The 18,286-nt window shown below is 50.5% G+C and overlaps 2 protein-coding genes across 10 annotated transcripts in view; both read left to right on the top strand.

The window, feature by feature from the left end:
- CCDC30 (coiled-coil domain containing 30) overlaps positions 1-1,717 on the top strand; it is a 79,335-nt gene extending 77,618 nt beyond the window's left edge. For all 6 annotated transcript variants that reach the window (XM_084787405.1, XM_084787403.1, XM_084787402.1 and 3 more), the window contains 2 exons: positions 940-1,007; positions 1,363-1,717. In XM_084787405.1, the coding sequence (XP_084643531.1) occupies positions 940-1,007; positions 1,363-1,561 (267 nt within the window). In that variant the 3' untranslated portion in view covers positions 1,562-1,717. The remainder of the gene's footprint in view (positions 1-939; positions 1,008-1,362) is intronic.
- Positions 1,718-3,684: 1,967 nt separating this feature from the next.
- The window catches only part of PPIH (peptidylprolyl isomerase H), a 23,487-nt gene continuing 8,885 nt past the window's right edge, over positions 3,685-18,286 (top strand). For 2 of the 4 annotated variants that reach the window (XM_084787420.1, XM_084787421.1), the window contains exons 1-9: positions 3,685-3,782; positions 3,964-4,028; positions 4,347-4,370; positions 4,630-4,674; positions 5,890-5,932; positions 8,140-8,232; positions 13,067-13,154; positions 16,613-16,653; positions 17,275-17,364. In XM_084787420.1, the coding sequence (XP_084643546.1) occupies positions 3,717-3,782; positions 3,964-4,028; positions 4,347-4,370; positions 4,630-4,674; positions 5,890-5,932; positions 8,140-8,232; positions 13,067-13,154; positions 16,613-16,653; positions 17,275-17,343 (534 nt within the window). In that variant the 5' untranslated portion in view covers positions 3,685-3,716 and the 3' untranslated portion in view covers positions 17,344-17,364. The remainder of the gene's footprint in view (positions 3,783-3,963; positions 4,029-4,346; positions 4,371-4,629; positions 4,675-5,889; positions 5,933-8,139; positions 8,233-13,066; positions 13,155-16,612; positions 16,654-17,274; positions 17,365-18,286) is intronic. The other 2 variants (XM_084787422.1, XM_084787423.1) reach the window with 2 other exon arrangements.

The raw sequence follows: 18,286 nt of genomic DNA, 5'->3' as shown, positions 1-18,286 counted from the left end.
AAGCTGGAAACCCAAAGCACGCTATTCAACCTGCAGGCAGCTCAGCGGGTTGGAGGGTCTCTCCCAGGCAGCTTAGTTAGTTTGATTGTGTCTCTTGGCAGTTTTTAACTAGTATATCAGCTTGGAGATTAAGGAGACTAGTGAATCTAGTCAGTTTTAGGGACTTCTTGAAGCTCTTGAGTTGTTTAAATCCTAAATTTAAAGCACTTCCTTATGGGATGGCATGTTTCTCCTCTCTTTAGAACATCCTGGATGTTAAGGAACATCCGCTCTAAGATGGAATGTTTTATCTCTTCTTAAAATCAATACATAAGGGGCTAGAGAGAAGGCTCAGCAGTTAAGAGCACTGGCTGCTCTTCCAAAGGTCCTGAGTCCAACTCCCAGCAACCACATGGTGGCTCATAACTATCTATAATGTGATCTGATGCCTTCTTCTGGCCTGCAGGTGTACATACAGGCAAAGCATTGTGTACATAATAATAAATAAATCTTTTTTAAAAAAAAGAAGAAGAAAAAGAAATGCACTTTATGTTGAAAGAAACCATTTTTACACACACACAAATATTGTTTATTCCTGAACTCACAGTTATTTGTTTATTATTTTTAATAAATTAAAATAGAAAACAAAAAGAGTGCTAGGACTAAACGTGTGTGCCACCACAGCGAGTCTCTCAGTGGTTAAGTGTAATTGTTCTGGCAGAGTACCTGAATTTACTTTCTTACTCCAGTTCTAGGGAACCTAACGTATATACAGACAGACACACTCACTCACTTGCACAAAACAAAAATAGTAAATCTTGGTAGGGCATGCCTTTAATCCCAGCACTTGGGAGGTAGAGGCAGGTGGATCACTGTGACTTCAAAGCCAGCCTGGTCTCGGAAAAACCAATAAATAAATAAATAAATAAATCTTTTTAAAGATATAAATTTTTCTTTTAGGAAACAATGATCAATGACCATGCTGCATTTGAAGTACTCAGAAAGATGCTACCTTTGCAAAACTCCAGGTGAGTCGTATACATCAAGATGGTCCTTATCTGCACATCTCAGGGGGCTCCTTCCTGGTTCCAAGTGGCTGGCTTGCAAAGTCCCCGCTTTGGGTTTTCTTTCCTACATTTAACCTTTGAATCTGCTTCCAGTCCCTGCTCCTCTCACCCCGCTTCCCAGTCCTACGGGATGGATGCCAGTTTCAGGCAGAGGATAGTCCAGGAGCGCAGGCTTCCCGTAGCTTTCAATTTGTTGTTTTCTTTGGTTTGACAGCTGTAAGGTGCTAAAATCCTACCAATGCCATAAACCCATAGCCCTAACCTTCCACCACGAAGTCCCGTGTGTGTGGCTGTCCTCACAAATGGCCTTTCTCAGTGTCTCAGGCACAGGTTTGGTATTGTCAGTTGAGAATCTCCAGGAGACCGAGCTGCATAAATCGGAAGGAGCCACAGCAATCCCCAAGTCCCCTGAGCCTCTGTCGTGTTCACAGACTTCAGAAAGTGGGTATATAAATGTGACTTCTCTAAAAGAGAATGTACAAGGGGACCAGAAGCTAGACCCACTAGACCCATGACGTCACCGGGGTCTAAAACAATACTAATGGAACCTACTAACTCAGAGCACGGACATGAAGGTGCTAATTGACCCGGAGAAGTCTCACAGAACATCCTGGGCATCAACAACGAGTCTTCAAAATTGCTAATCAAACAGTCATTAAAAACTTTCTTAAAATGGAGTTATTGTTTGTTGACTATACCTACTGATAATGGGGGTTTTTTTTTTCCAATTTTTTTCTTTTGTCTATCGTATGTGTGTTGATGTTTTGTCTGCGTGTGTGCCTGTATACTTTGTGCATGCGATGCCAAAAGAGGTCATTGGGTCCCTGGGTCTGGAGTTGCAGACAGCTTGAGCTGTCATGTGGGTGCTGGGGCTCGAACCCCAGTCCTCTGCTGAACCATCTCTCCAACCCTAAGAAGATATATAAATATATATGTGTGTGTGTATATATCATGCATATATATGTGTATATATGTATGTGTGTATATATATATATCCTTTAATAATACTCCATCAGACAAGATTTATGTCTAGTAAGCACAGAAAAATGTTCTCAGCATTGGTCGTGGTGGGGAAGGGACTGGCAGAGAATGGATAAACATACCTTTTAGACCATGCAGTAGCAAAGTTGACTTAACACCACGAGGGGCCGTGGAGAGGGCTATGACGGCTGTACATGTGCCGCCAACTCACACGCTCTAGGCACAGCTTATGTCACTTTGGAGTTAATCTTGTATGTTTCTTGTTTGTTTGTTTGTTTGTTTTTTCAAGACAGGGTTTCTCTGTGTAGCCTTGGCTGTCTTGGACTCGCTCTGTAGATCAGGCTGGCCTCGAACTCCCAGTGATCCACCTGCCTCTGCCTCCCAAGTGCTGGGATTACAGGCGTGTGCCACTGAGCGGGGATTATTCATTTTGATGTGTAGTGGTATTATGTTTGTATGTCTGTTGCTCTCAGAGGCTGGAAGAGGGTATCAGAAGAGGGTACCAGATGTATGGATGCTAGGCATTGAATCTGGGTCTTTTGGAAGAACAGTCCATGCTCTTAACTGCAGATCCATCTCACCAGCCATGTGTTTGGGGACTTTTGAGACATCTCATGCACCCCTTCCTAGCCTCAAACTTGATGGGCCAGAAGATGAACCTGACCTCCTAATCTCCCTACCTCTATCTCCCAAATACTGTGGTTACAAGAATGCTCCACCACACCCTGCTAATACATATATATTTTATTTGTCATCTCTATTAGATCTTTGAGAACTTTATCCAGTGCACTTTGAGCAGAGTCTCTCCCTGAACCTAGGGTTCCATTTTTTTCCAGCAGGTTGGAAGCCAGTAAGCGCAACCACACCTGGCTCAAGATGGTCTTTAAAAACAAACAAAAAAAGTGGACATAATTTGTATCTAGGCCTTAAAGGGGCATAGCAATCTAATGACCTCTAGGACAGACACAGAAGGGTACTTGGTAAGAGTGAATGGTATAGCCGGGCGTGGTGGCGCACGCCTTTAATCCCAGCACTCGGGAGGCAGAGGCAGGCGGATCGCTGTGAGTTCGAGGCCAGCCTGGTCTACAAAGCGAGTCCAGGACAGCCAGGGCTACACAGAGAAACCCTGTCTCAAAAAAACAAACAGTGAATGGTATGAGATGAGCACATAGGTGGCTTTTAGGGCTTCGAATACGCAGCTGGACTTCGGTTGAAAACGCAAAGCTCCACACGACTTACAAGCACAAAGGTTGTTTTAAAACCTGGAAGTCTCTGTGGGCTGGAAGCTTGAGACAGAAATGAAATTACATTTCCAGGATCCCGACTGAGCCAGCCTAAGTAACATAAAATTGTATAATATGGAAGGTGACCCAGAGGGTCCTCCTCTCCGGGACAACAAGTGTAACGGCTCAGGAAATGTTGCAGGAGCCTCGTTTTATTGCACTAGTACAGGTCAGCGAGTGGGGAGCCCGTCGCCTGTAGCAAAGACGCCTGCACTTCCTTCCCTGAGCCTCCACTACGTGATTTCCTGAACTCCCTCAGCCCCCGCCTCACTTCCGGGACGCGGCACCACCGCGGTCGGTTTCCAGTGCGCCTGCACCGTGGATGAATTTCTTCACTCTCCCCCCCCCCCCCAACACACACAGACTCTGCCCCCGGAAACCGATCTTCTACTTCCGGGCCAAAGCTATGGCGGTGGCAAATTCAAGTCCAGTCAACCCGGTGGTCTTTTTTGATGTCAGCATTGGCGGCCAGGTGAGGCGTGGGTATCCTGGTGGGCCTGCGCGGGCCGGCAGGACTCGTGTATGGGAGGCAGCCAGGGAGGCTCTTCTAGCCCTCCCGAAACAGGCTGGGCCAGGGCGGCGGAGGTGGGAGCTTCCGAGCTGCGTGGACAGCGATGGTGGACTAAGCCTCGCGTCTTTCCCTTCACATGCAGGAAGTTGGTCGCATGAAGATCGAGCTGTTTGCAGACGTGGTGCCTAAGACGGCAGAGAACTTTAGGTAAGGATAATGCTCCAGCTGATCCAGAGTAGTGGAGCCCGAAACCGGCCTCGGGTCAGTCATTACAGTGTCTGCTTCTGTCCATCCATTCACTACCTTGGAGCTCTGGGTATCGCGCTGGCCGAATAGCGACCGAGTTTGACCGATCCTGTGTCATTTTATATTACTGGTCCGTACATGCCTGCATGCCCTGACATCCGACCAATCAGTTGGTGGACATGCTGACTCCAGGGTTTCCACCGCCCTCTCCAGACATTAGAGGCGCTCCAAGCAGTGACGGCATGGTAACTCACTTGTTCACTCTTTCTTTCCTTTTAGGCAGTTCTGCACGGGGGAGTTCAGGTCAGTCTCAGATGTATTTGACCTCTCTACCGATCCCTGAAGGGCGCTCTGGGAGTTTGGTGATGGTATTGGAGAAGCATAGGCCAGGTCTTGAGTGACGGAAGATGTTATCCCGAGTGTGTGTGCTTGGATGTGTTCTCTATCTCTCTTCCCCCCAGCCAGATTTTCACGAGAGTCCTTTTAGTCTCCAGTGTGTCCTAAATGGGAAAGATCCATGGTTATTTGTCACTATTCCAAGTCTCTTCCGTTTTGGTTACAGAAAAGATGGTGTTCCCATAGGATACAAAGGCAGCACCTTCCACAGGTAAGGTTTTTGACAAACCGGAAATACAGTACACCTGAGCGCAAAACCTGTGGAGGATTAAGTCTGTTGTTTAAGATGGCGTGTTAGGGGCTGAGGCTGTAGCTTGGGGGTAGAGAAAATTTGTCCAGCATGCATGAGGCCGTGGGTTCAATACTCAGCATCATGCGATCTGTGCACAGCACCTTAAATCATCCCGAGCTCTTTGTAATACCGTATTGTAGAAAGAGTGACAAGGACGGCACTCTATATGTGGTCAATACATGTGCGTGTCCACCTGCTCCTGTCCCCATCTTTTATGTGGGTGCTGGGGACTTGCAGACAGGTCCTTGGGCTGCATAGCAAGCACTTTACCCACTGAGCTGTCTCCCTAACTCCAGGTTTTGATTTGAGCAGAAGCTTTGGTACCTGTTAACTGTGAACCACAGATAAGAGTTATCTGTAGGAACCTGGCCTTTGTGACCTCCCAGCTTTCTGTATTTACCTATTTTTATTACAGTTTGACAGAAGTTGCTCCATTTTAAGCCTGGAAATTTCCGTATCACCCATATCAAGGGCTTTAGAGCTACAGTCTGTAATCCTCCCCAGCATTCTTGTGAGATAATTTGTGTTTTCTACATTCTTCAAGGAAGGAACCTGAGGCTAAGAAAAGCTAACACCCACACCTGGGTCTAACATCATGGAGCCTCTGTGTAGTGTTCCATTTCCCTTGTACTTCCCCCACCCCCAAATTTTCATTGAGCCCCCAGCATGGTTCTTGCTTAGTGAATATGTTGGTAACTCTTCTGTGAGGTTTCAGTCTCTTTCTGTTGTCCAGGTGCTAACTCGTACACCCAAGATCAACACCAAGGGGCCCCTGACTTAAAAACTGTTTTTGGTTGGTTAGTTGGTTTTGATTTTGATTTTTCGAGACAGGGTTTCTCTGTGTATCCCTGGCTGTCCTGGACTCACTTTGTGGACCAAGCTAGCCTTGAACTCAAGAGATCTGGCCGCCTCTGTCTCTTGAATACTGGGATTAAAGACGTGCATGCACCATCACTGCCCGACTCTTAAAAACTATTTATATGGTTACTAATCCCTCAGCTCGCTCACTCCAGGGACGAAGACTCATCCTCCAAGCCTTAGTGATAAACACTGTACTTCAGAATAAATGCCAGTCTACCATTTTAGTGGCTAAACCACTGAATCTTCCTCAGGATTTTATTTTTCCTGTTTCAGGGTCATAAAGGATTTCATGATTCAGGGTGGAGATTTTGTTAATGTAAGTATTGCCCCAGTCTTAAGATTTAAGAATAATAGCTAAGTGGATTGAGCATGGACATGGGGGTGCACTGTAGAATTGCCAGCCACCACTGACTAGTCATTTAGGACACATATCAATGCTCAGCTTGAATCCCTGCCTTCCGTTGTCCAAACCTTAGCTTTTGTAACTGGAAACTGGACTTCACTAGTGTACCCATAGATCATCTGAGATGACCAACATTCCTTGTTCACAGAAAACTTTGAAATTGGTTGCAGTTTTACCCCAAAGGAAGTGAGCTGACTGCTGATGTCCCCCATGTTTCCTTCCACCTCTGGTGTCACTGTCTAAAATTCCAGCTTTCTTTGATTGCTTTTGCACATGTTTCTTCCTTTTGAAAGCTGAGATTTTAATCCAAGCTAGTTAGTGGGCAAAGGATCAGGAGGGGCAGGGGGTTCGAAAGGTGTTTGCTCTGCTTGCTGACGTAGCCTACTGGATCCGTCCCTCACTGCTAACCGTGACTTTTTCTGTGACCATGCTATTTGTTTTCCCCATTGGAGTATGCCCAATAAGAGAATTTTCCCTCCTTCCTTCTCCTTTTTTTTTTTCCCTTTTGGCTTTTTGAGACATGGTCTCTCTATGTTAGCCTTGGATGTCCTGGACACTCTTTGTAGACCAGGCTGGCCTCAAACTCACAGTGATCTGCCTTGCTCTCCTCTCAAGTGCTGGGATTAAAGGCATGTGCCACCATGCCCAGCTTACATGCTGTTTCTTTACTGTTAACATTGCTTAGTTGGGTATGTTTCTAATTCCTTGTGTCTAAGAGACGTTTATTCTCCTCTAGATTAGAGTCTTGTGGCTTTTTGTTTTTTTAAGATTTATTTATTTATTATGTTTACAGTGCTCTGCCTTCATGTACACCTGCAGAGGGCATCAGATCACATTATAGATGGTTGTGAACCACCATGTAGTTGCTGGGAATTGAACTGAGGACCTCTGGAAGAGCAGTGAGTGCTCTTAACCTCTAAGCCATCTCTCCAGCCCCGTCTTGTGCCTTTTTAAACATCTTACTCTATATAGGGTTGCAATGGCTGATTTTAGGCCAAATCCTGCTTTCTTTTTCTCTCCCTCCCCCCACCACCCCAGCCCATTCCCCCCCCCCCCCACCCGAGACAGGGTTGCTCTGTGTAGCCTTGGCTGTCCTAGACTCACTTTGTACACCAGGCTGGCCTCAAACTCTCAGAGATCAGCCAACTTCTGCCTCCCTTCTGGAGTGCTGGGATTAATAGCGTGTGCCACCACGCCCGGGTCCAAATCCTGCTTTCATTTATGCTGTATTTCAACTATGGTACAGCCAGCACGGCGGCATGTGCCTTTAATCTCAGCACTCGGGAGGCAGAGGTAGGCCTGATCTACAAAAAGAGTTCAGACCAACCAAGGCTACCCGGAGAAACCCTGTCTCAAAAAACAAACAAAACAAAGCAAAAAAAAATCAACTGTGTTGGTACTACTGGGAAATTTGAGGGACTGGAGAGATGGCTCAGCAGCTAAGAACACTGTTGACTCTTCCAGAAGACCCACATTTGATTCCCAGCCCCTACATGGCAGCATATAGCCATCCAGCTCCATAAATCTGAAAAAGAATAAGGTGTACATAGCAGGGTTTGGAGGGAGGAAAGGAAAGGGAAAATGATGTGATATAATCTCAAAAAGTAAAAAATACTTTTTAAAAATAATAATAAATACATTTTTAAAAGGAAAAAAAGCTAGGCTTTAAGTGCAACAGTGTTTCTTACTCCACCTATCTAGTATGTATATGGACGTGTGTGTGTGTGTTCATGTATGTCTGTGCAAGCATGTGAGCATACAGGCGTACAAGCCCATGAATGTGGAGACCAGAGGAAGACATCAGTGTTCTCTGTCAGTCACTACCTTACTGCCTTGAGACAAGTGCTCACGAGGTGAAAAGCTACTTGGCTGAGCTAGGTCAGCTGGCTGGCTAGCTCCCAGCATCTACCTGTCTCCATCTTAATGCTGGGGCCATAGGCAAGTACAGCCATGCCTGGCTTTTCCTCTTTCTATTCTTTGTTTCTCTTTTTTAGTGTGTGTCCTTGTGCTTGGATAGCAAGCAGTCTAACCCACTGAGCCATTCTTCCCAGCCCTGTCTGTCATCTGTTTTCCAAGGTGCCTAGTGCTCTAGGCCACTAACATGTCTGTTCTCCACTCAGGGTGATGGTACTGGAGTCGCCAGTATTTACCGAGGTCCATTTGCAGATGAAAATTTTAAACTGAGACACTCGGCTCCAGGCCTGCTTTCCATGGTAAGTGAGGTTCAGTTAAGTTCTGGGGGTAGCCGGGCGTGGTGGCGCACGCCTTTAATCCCAGCACTTGGGAGGCAGAGGCAAGCCTGTCTCTGTGAGTTTGAGGCCAGCTTGGTCTATAAAGAGAGTTCCGGGACCGCCAGGGCTATTCCACTGAGAAGCCCTGGCTGGTGTCTGGAGCCTTGTTGAGGCCCAGCTCTGTCTGTTGGAATCAGGCCTCACCTGCCCCCAGTCCCTCCTCCTTCCTTAGTCTGGTTGGATTTTGTTGGGTGGAGTTTAACAGCTATAGAACCAAAACTGAGCTAGGACTTGTGTTGTTGCCTGTATTTGCACCAAGGTGTGCGGCTGGGCGTGTAGCCGCAGTGTTCGGTGCTTCCAGGGCTGGTGCCCCCCGCCCCACCCTGGGTGCTGTGACTCACTCACTGCAGTAGCTGTGTGCTGGCCACTCACCTGCTGTCCCCCTCCGTGCTTCCCGTTTCTATTCCCACGTCTTCATCTCCCTCCCCATTTCTGATCCCTGCTCAGACTTCCTCAGACCTTTTTCTTTCTTTCTTTTTTTTTCTTTTTAGATTTGTTTATTTATTATGTATAGAGTGTATATCAGATCTCATTATAGATGGTTGTGAGCCATCATGTGGTTGCTGTGAATTGAACTGAGGACCTCTGGGAGAGCAGTTGCTGCTCTTACCCTCTGAGCCGTCTCTCCAGCCCCCACATACCTTTTTCTAACCCTCCTCTGCTCGTTGCTTTCCCACTTCACCTTGCTTACCCTCACCCCTCCTCTCCCTTCTCCCCCCTTTTGTCCCTCACTTCTCACCCCTCCTACCAATTCCTCCATCATTGCCCCAGTCCTCACCTCCTGGGTGCCAGTATTTACACTTTATACAGTATTTACACATTATACAGTACTTAACACTTTATACAGTATTTACACCTTTACAGTATTTACACTTTATACAGTATTTACACTTTATACAGTATTTATCCTCTCTCCTGCTCGCCTACTCTGCACTCCTCTTCTCGGGCATTTATGAAATGGAAGATTTATCCACAGCTGCTCGATCAGGCCTCAGGGCAAAGCATAAGGACACAGACATGATCCTACCATTGTGACCTGTAATGTCTAACAACACACACACGTTCAGGGAACCAGCCCAGTACAGTGTAGTTTGCACAGTGAGTAAGGACACCTTGGTGCACATAAAAGGACCCCAGCGGCCTAGAGGCATTAAGGTGGTTGCTGCTGGAAATGAGAGTAACCTTCCTGGAGGGGAAAGATCTGAGTCTTTACAAGAATTCTGTGCCTAGTGCCAGAAGAAGAAAGCATTTCAGGTCTAGCAGACGGCTCTGCAAAAATCCCAAGACCAGCCAGAAGCACAGTGGCATAGTCAGACGAGGCAGGTCGTGCTTGCTTTGCTTGATTCTCTTCTGGTTTTGTCGTGCTGGAGACTGAATCCAGGGTCTTCTGCGTGCTAGGCTTTATCCTAGCCCTTTGCAATTCTTTATTTATTCTTTTGGTTTTGTTTGTTATGTTTTGTTTGGAGACAGGATCTGACCATGTAACTCTGACTGGCCTGAAACTTGCCTTGTAGGCTGGCTTCAAAATCAAATAGATCTACTGGCCTCTATGTCTCAAGTACTACCACACCCAGCTTACTCACTCTTGTTATTGTGAGTGTATGTGCATGTGATGTTGTTGGTGTATGTTCCCAGTGTGTGGGTCTGTGGGGGTCAGAGGACAACTTTAGGAAGTCAGTTCTCTCTTCTCTCCTTTACAGGGATTTAGAGGTTAACTCGTGTTGCCAGGCTTGTAGAGCAGTTGCCATTACCCTCTGAGCCCTCTGGCCAGCCCCTCAGCCCTCTTTTTACTTTATACTTTGAGGCAGGGTCCCACTCCATTGCTTAAGATGGCCTTGAAGTCATTCTGCATCCCAGGGAGGTCCTGACCTGCAGTCCTGCTGCGGTGGCCTCCAGTGTAGTTGGGCTGACAGCCTGCACCACCAGCGCCGTCTGGAGCATAGTTAGTTGTCTTTGCCTCCATCTCCTAGTGAGTTCTTGAAAGACAGGGACAGATCCCTTGACCTCAAGGCCCTCCTGCCTGCCTCAGAGCGGTGCAGAGTAGAAAGCAGTAGTGAGCAGGCCAGGCACATGTTACTGGCACTTACAGCACCGTGCCTGCCTTAACTCATGTGGATGTGGAACCTCCCTTTGAGACAGTGAGCAGGCCGAGGCACAGACAGGTGGTCAGTGAACTAATCACACAGCCACTGGTGGAGTCCTGTGGCTCAGGCTGTGTTATCCACTGCAGGGTGTTCCCTGAGCGTCAGCCACACCACCACCAGGAAGAAAGAATAAAGAAGTGTCGGCCGTGACAGAGCATCCTTGAGCTGTATGAGCACAAATTGTGCTGCACGACTGACTGTGTCTGTTTGCTAGCTAATGATTCTGTAGAAGGGCAGAGAAGAGAGAGACGGTGCCCTGTCCCAGAGCAGGAGTCTACTCTAGCTGGCTTGTGGGGAGCCAGAGGGAGTCCTTACATGAAATTTTTCAGGAATACATGTGCAGACATCACAGCTTTTCTTTTGAGACATGCTCTCCTGTGTAGTCCTGACTGACTTGGAAGCTGCATAGCTCACGCTGGCTTCAGTTTGCCTCCATCTTCCTGCTTTAGTCCCCTGAATGGTTAGATTGCTAGCATGTGTAAGGACCTAAATTTAATTCCCTTCGTGATTAAAGAAAAGAAAGAGCCACTCAGGAGGCAGAGGCAAGCAGATCGCCGTGAGTTTGAAGCCAGGCTGGTCTACAAACCGAGTCCTGGACAGCCAAGGCTACATAGAGAAGCCTTGTCTCCAAAAACAAAAACAAAAGAGCAAAGGGTTTTCCAAAATGTAGTATAACATCCCAGATTGGAGGCGACCCCAGGCCTTGGCCTAAATACTTGTCAGTGCCTCGTGCTTGGACACAGAACCGGCCATTCCACATGTGATTAAAGCTGAGGGCCACTCACTGTGAGTTGTGCTCTTGCTGGCGGTAGTGTTCTGTAACCCCTCCCCCACCCACCCCACACGTACACCCAGGCTGGCACATCAGGCCTTAAGTATCACAAAAAAAGAAAGAAAAGACTGACATGGTAGCACACTCTTGTAATTCTAAAACTTAGGGGGCTGATCTCCACAAGTTTGATGCCAGCCTGGGCCACAGAAATGGGACCCTATTTGGGGGATGAGGAGGGGACAAAACAGAATGAGACTGCCTGTGAGCAGGTAACTTCTAGGGAGGAAAGGGGAAGAGGAGTGGCTACAGAGTTTCAGATTCTCAGCAGGGCTACGGTGGGGCTCAGTCGGAAGAGTGGCCAGCAGTGTGCAGGAGACCCAGATGGTGCACGACTGTAATCCCAGCACTCGGGAGGTTGAGGCAGGAGGATCACAGTGTCAAGCCCAGCCTCACATACATAATGAGTTCCAGAGCAGTTTGGTTACATGAGACCCTGTCTCAACTCCCTCCTCCCTCAAAAAAAAAAAAAAGAAAAGGTAAAATTCAGCAATGAAAATGTTGGGACAGTGCAGGGGTTGGAAATTGGCTCAGTGGGTACAATCACTTCTTTTCTTGCAGAGGACTGGAGTTTGGTTCCCAGAACACATGCCAGGCAGCTAACAACTGCTCCTGAGGATCCTGCATGAATGTGGTACACATAAATTACCACAGGCACACACATACTCAAGTAAATATATTTTAATACATAGGGAAAAAGAGCTTCAAACAGCTAATTTCATGGGCAATGTATCTTAGCAGGTAACAAATTTGTAAAGATAGTCCAGTTGTAACTAATTTGCAACTAAATACACTAAGTCAAGCCCTGTAAGGAGGGAAAGGGCTGTTGTAAGATAGCTCAGCAAGTAAAGACATAAGACACCTGTTGCGCACACCTGAGAACCTGAGTGCAATCCTAGCCCCATGTCAAGATGGAAGTAGTGAACTAACCCACACACACCTTCAATCCCAGCACTTGGGAGGCAGAAGCAGGTGGATAATTGAGTTCAAGCCCAGCCTGGCCTACAGAGCAGGTTCCAGGACAGCCAAGGCTATTCAGAGAACCCTGTCCCAGAAAACCAACCAACCAACCAACCAAAAAAACAGAAAAAAGCAGAAGGGGGGTGGGGAGCAGGGGGTGGGGGAAACATTTGAGAAAAGTAAGGGAGCCAGCTAGAGAGATGAGAGGGTCTAGGGAAGGAGAATAAGAATATAACATATATAATATACATACACATATATATGTATATTTTATGTGCCATAATTAAAGCCATGACTTTGTATGCCAAGCTAAAATCTTAATTAAATCTTGCGTCTGCTTGAACAATCATCCCTATTACAAACCTCACACTAGAGCTGGGCGTGGTGGCGCACACCTTTATTCCCAGCACTCAGGAGGCAGAGGCAGACAGATCGCTGTGAGTTCCAGGACAGCCAAGGCTAACACAGAGAGATCCTATCTTGAAAAACAAAACAAAATACAAACCCTCACACTGGGGCTCCGTGGGTAAAGGTGCTTATCGACCCCACTCTGATGGCCTGAGTGCAACCCACAGGACCCATGTGATGGAAGGAGAGCCCTAACTCCTACAAAGCCTGACACCAAGAAGACTGTGCACTGACTGAAGACCTTAGATTCTCAGGGGTGGGGACTCTGTCTTGTCATGCCTGTGTCCTTGCCTAGGCTTGGGCTCATAATAGGTGCTCAGTTAGGTTGCAGTTAGAGCTGCAGTCTGTGGAAAATCTTGCCTTTCACCTGGTATGGCCAGAGAAACTTACTGCAGGTGTGTTTGGTTTCTATCAGGCCAACAGTGGTCCCAGTACAAACGGCTGCCAGTTCTTTATCACGTGTTCTAAGTGTGATTGGCTGGATGGGAAGCATGTAGTGTTTGGTAAGTATCCCTCCCATCCCATTGCCCCAGTCATCTGTCTTGCGCTTGCCACAGGATCCCGTCTGCATACTCACTAAATGTCCTCAGCTGCCTTAGCTGCTCTAGGCCAGGGCAGATGGACATGGTGGGGTTGGCTAGGGCAGGTGGACATGGTGGGGGTGGCTAGGGCAGGTGGACATGGTGGGGGTGGCTAGGGCAGGTGGACATGGTGGGGGTGGCTAGGGCAGGTGGACATGGTGGGGGTGGCTAGGGCAGATGGACATGGTGGGGTTGACTAGGGCAGGTGGACATGGTGGGGGTGGCTAGGGCAGGTGGACATGGCGGGGGTGGCTAGGGCAGGTGGACATGGTGGGGGTGGCTAGGGCAGGTGGACATGGTGGGGTGGCTAGGGCAGGTGGACATGGTGGGGGTGGCTAGGGCAGGTGGACATGGTGGGGGTGGCTAGGGCAGATGGACATGGTGGGGTTGACTAGGGCAGGTGGACATGGTGGGGGTGGCTAGGGCAGGTGGACATGGTGGGGTGGCTAGGGCAGGTGGACATGGTGGGGTGGCTAGGGCAGGTGGACATGGTGGGGTGGCTAGGGCAGGTGGACATGGTGGGGGTGGCTAGGGCAGATGGACATGGTGGGGTTGACTAGGGCAGATGGACATGGTGGGGTTGACTAGGGCAGGTGGACATGGTGGGGGTGGCTAGGGCAGGTGGACATGGTGGGGGTGGCTAGGGCAGGTGGACATGGTGGGGTGGCTAGGGCAGGTGGACATGGTAGGGGTGGCTAGGGCAGGTGGACATGGTGGGGTGGCTAGGGCAGGTGGACATGGTAGGGGTGGCTAGGGCAGGTGGACATGGTGGGGGTGGCTAGGGCAGGTGGACATGGTGGGGGTGGCTAGGGCAGGTGGACATGGTGGGGTTGGCTAGGGCAGGTGGACATGGTGGGGGTGGCTAGGGCAGGTGGACATGGTGGGGGTGGCTAGGGCAGGTGGACATGGTGGGGGTGGCTAGGGCAGGTGGACATGGTGGGGTGGCTAGGGCAGGTGGACATGGTAGGGGTGGCTAGGGCAGGTGGACATGGTGGGGGTGGCTAGGGCAGATGACATGGTGGGGGTGGCTAGGGCAGGTGGACATGGTAGGGGTGGCTAGGGCAGGTGGACATGGTGGGGTGGCTAGGGCAGGTGGACATGGTGGGGGTGGCTAGGGCAGGTGGACATGGTGGGGTTGACTAGGGCAGGTGGACATGGTGGGGGTGGCTAGGGCAGGTGGACATGGTGGGGGTGGCTAGGGCAGGTGGACATGGTGGGGGTGGCTAGGGCAGGTGGACATGGTGGGGGTGGCTAGGGCAGGTGGACATGGTGGGGGTGGCTAGGGCAGGTGGACATGGTGGGGGTGGCTAGGGCAGGTGGACATGGTGGGGTGGCTAGGGCAGGTGGACATGGTGGGGGTGACTAGGGCAGGTGGACATGGTGGGGGTGGCTAGGGCAGGTGGACATGGTGGGGGTGGCTAGGGCAGGTGGACATGGTGGGGGTGGCTAGGGCAGGTGGACATGGTGGGGGTGGCTAGGGCAGGTGGACATGGTGGGGGTGGCTAGGGCAGGTGGACATGGTGGGGGTGGCTAGGGCAGGTGGACATGGTGGGGGTGACTAGGGCAGGTGGACATGGTAGGGGTGGCTAGGGCAGGTGGACATGGTGGGGGTGGCTAGGGCAGGTGGACATGGTGGGGGTGGCTAGGGCAGGTGGACATGGTAGGGGTGGCTAGGGCAGGTGGACATGGTGGGGTTGACTAGGGCAGGTGGACATGGTGGGGGTGGCTAGGGCAGGTGGACATGGTGGGGGTGACTAGGGCAGGTGGACATGGTAGGGGTGGCTAGGGCAGGTGGACATGGTGGGGTGGCTAGGGCAGGTGGACATGGTGGGGGTGGCTAGGGCAGGTGGACATGGTGGGGGTGACTAGGGCAGGTGGACATGGTAGGGGTGGCTAGGGCAGGTGGACATGGTGGGGGTGGCTAGGGCAGGTGGACATGGTGGGGGTGGCTAGGGCAGGTGGACATGGTAGGGGTGGCTAGGGCAGGTGGACATGGTGGGGTTGACTAGGGCAGGTGGACATGGTGGGGGTGGCTAGGGCAGGTGGACATGGTGGGGGTGACTAGGGCAGGTGGACATGGTAGGGGTGGCTAGGGCAGGTGGACATGGTGGGGTGGCTAGGGCAGGTGGACATGGTGGGGGTGGCTAGGGCAGATGGACATGGTGGGGGTGGCTAGGGCAGATGGACATGGTAGGGGTGGCTAGGGCAGGTGGACATGGTGGGGGTGACTAGGGCAGGTGGACATGGTGGGGGTGGCTAGGGCAGGTGGACATGGTGGGGTGGCTAGGGCAGGTGGACATGGTGGGGGTGGCTAGGGCAGATGGACATGGTGGGGGTGGCTAGGGCAGATGGACATGGTAGGGGTGGCTAGGGCAGGTGGACATGGTGGGGGTGGCTAGGGCAGGTGGACATGGTGGGGTTGACTAGGGCAGGTGGACATGGTGGGGGTGGCTAGGGCAGGTGGACATGGTGGGGGTGGCTAGGGCAGGTGGACATGGTGGGGGTGACTAGGGCAGGTGGACATGGTAGGGGTGGCTAGGGCAGATGGACATGGTAGGGGTGGCTAGGGCAGGTGGACATGGTGGGGGTGGCTAGGGCAGGTGGACATGGTGGGGGTGGCTAGGGCAGATGGACATGGTAGGGGTGGCTAGGGCAGATGGACATGGTGGAGGTGACTAGGGCAGGTAGACATGGTGGGGGTGGCTAGGGCAGATGGACATGGTGGGGGTGGCTAGGGCAGGTGGACATGGTGGGGGTGGCTAGGGCAGATGGACATGGTGGGGGTGGCTAGGGCAGGTGGACATGGTGGGGGTGGCTAGGGCAGGTGGACATGGCGGGGGTGACTAGGGCAGGTGGACATGGTGGGGGTGGCTAGGGCAGGTGGACATGGCGGGGGTGACTAGGGCAGGTGGACATGGCGGGGGTGACTAGGGCAGGTGGACATGGTGGGGGTGGCTAGGGCAGATGGACATGGTGGGGGTGACTAGGGCAGGTGGACATGGTGGGGGTGGCTAGGGCAGGTGGACATGGTGGGGGTGGCTAGGGCAGGTGGACATGGTGGGGGTGGCTAGGGCAGGTGGACATGGTGGGGGTGGCTAGGGCAGGTGGACATGGTGGGGGTGGCTAGGGCAGGTGGACATAGGGGTCAGCTAGGACTCAGAGTATTCCAGTAAGCACACATAAAATAAATAACCCGAGGTAGCATGGAAGTGTGGGGTTATGGGGTCACTCAGACCCAAGCCTATACCCTATGTTCCCTGGCTCACCCCCACTGAACCTCAGTTTCCCTGTGCTGTAAGAGGATCTGAGGGATAGCTGACTGTGAATGGACACACTGCTTGCACCATGAAGGAAGCTTTGACTTAGTGTTCTTCCTGCAGGAAAAATCATTGATGGACTTCTAGTGATGAGGAAGATCGAGGTAGGTCCCGCTTGGGTATCCGCTTACCCTCTCTGACCAGGTGCCTTACGCCTGCTAATGAGGAGTTAGAGAAAGGTAAACGGGCTCCAGGCTGCTAGATCCTCTTAACACTGTCTACAGTTATAGGCCCCATTCCATAACCTGCCCAGGACCTATTGGGGTTTGCCTCGCACCCTGGTGCCCACTTAATAAAATTCCACTTCTTGGCATTGCATTCAGAATCCTTCCTGACCTGTACCCCTCCATATCCCCTCCTGCCACTGCCTCCTTTGGTCCCGTGGCATCAAGGTCTGGGCTTTTCTGTAAGGAGGTTGTGCAGTGTGTGCCTCCTGCTCTCTACCTGAAGAGTCTTAGGGACCTTGCTTACCCGTCCTGGCCCACATGCCCTCTCCTCTGTGACTTCTCCATAAGCTGGGTCCCTGGTCAGAGCTCTTGTTCATTCTTGTGGGCCTATGGCCTCACAGTGTCCTGTTCTCCGTGATCTGCTATATTTTACTGTCTGTCAGGACACACTCCTCACATCAGCCTGATCTCCAGCCCTTCCATAGAAGATAGAAAAGGTTCCCTGAGGCACTGAGCAAGCACCTGAGTGCATCTCATGTTCTCTTCTTTGTTTTCTAGAATGTTCCCACAGGCCCCAACAATAAGCCCAAACTGCCGGTGGTAATCTCACAGTGTGGGGAAATGTAATCTAGACCAAGACTGAGCCAGGTGAGTGCTCTCTTCTTCCTGATTAGGAGATGGAATCATGACTTGAAGGAGACAGTCTACTCAAAGGTGTGCCTTGAGTCTCTCCGTGCTCGCCTTTGAGCGTGTTTCTCAGCTGTCTGTCAGCTGAGATGGTGTCAACCTCAGGGTCACTGTGAGGAGCAAAAAGAATGGACCCTGGAAACTCCCTTTTCCACTGCTTCATACAGTGTCACTTGAAAAGGACCTGACTTCCAGGTGACTGCACTGGAACCAACCTGGGAAGCCAGGAGACATGTACCATGTCCTCAGAACTGACACTGGTGTGCAGCCTTGGAGTTGTGGGCCTCACATGTAGCTTTCACAGGCGCCCTTCCTCCTAATACCCGCCACTGGCTGCTCTGCACTGAGGCCTTCTGAAAAGGAACTGAGAGGCACTCCCAGGAGAGAAGACACGTTCTGGAAGGTGAATGCCAGTAATGCACCAGGGAAAAGTGGGCCAGTCTACCTCTGAAGTCATGGTCTTTCATTTGCCTTCCAAATTGTTTTCCAAACCTATAAAAAAGTTGGGAAAATCACCCACAACCTCAAAAATAGGGTCACCAGTAATTGATATTTGTAATACATGGTACATATTCAAACTTGCCAGTTGTCTCCAAAGTAACTTTTAAATCATGTACAAGTTTTATTTGTGGTGCTTGATTGAACCAGGCTTTGAACATTTGAAGCAAGTACACTACCACTGAACTGCACCTGCAGTCCCACTTTTATGGATGGACAGACAGGGACACGGACACACACACAGAGATCCTGGCCAGACATGTTGGGGTACTCCTCTCGTCCTAGCTACTTGAAAGGCTGAGGCAGGAAAGTGACCTGAGAAATTTTAGAGGAGCCTGAGTAATGCAACACAAACCCTTAACTGAAGTCCTTATATTTCCTTGTT

This window comes from Acomys minous, assembly GCF_964271855.1.
Source record: "Acomys minous genome assembly, chromosome: 6".
Lineage (NCBI taxonomy): Eukaryota > Metazoa > Chordata > Mammalia > Rodentia > Muridae > Acomys > Acomys minous.
This window is presented reverse-complemented; position numbering and strand designations above follow the sequence as displayed.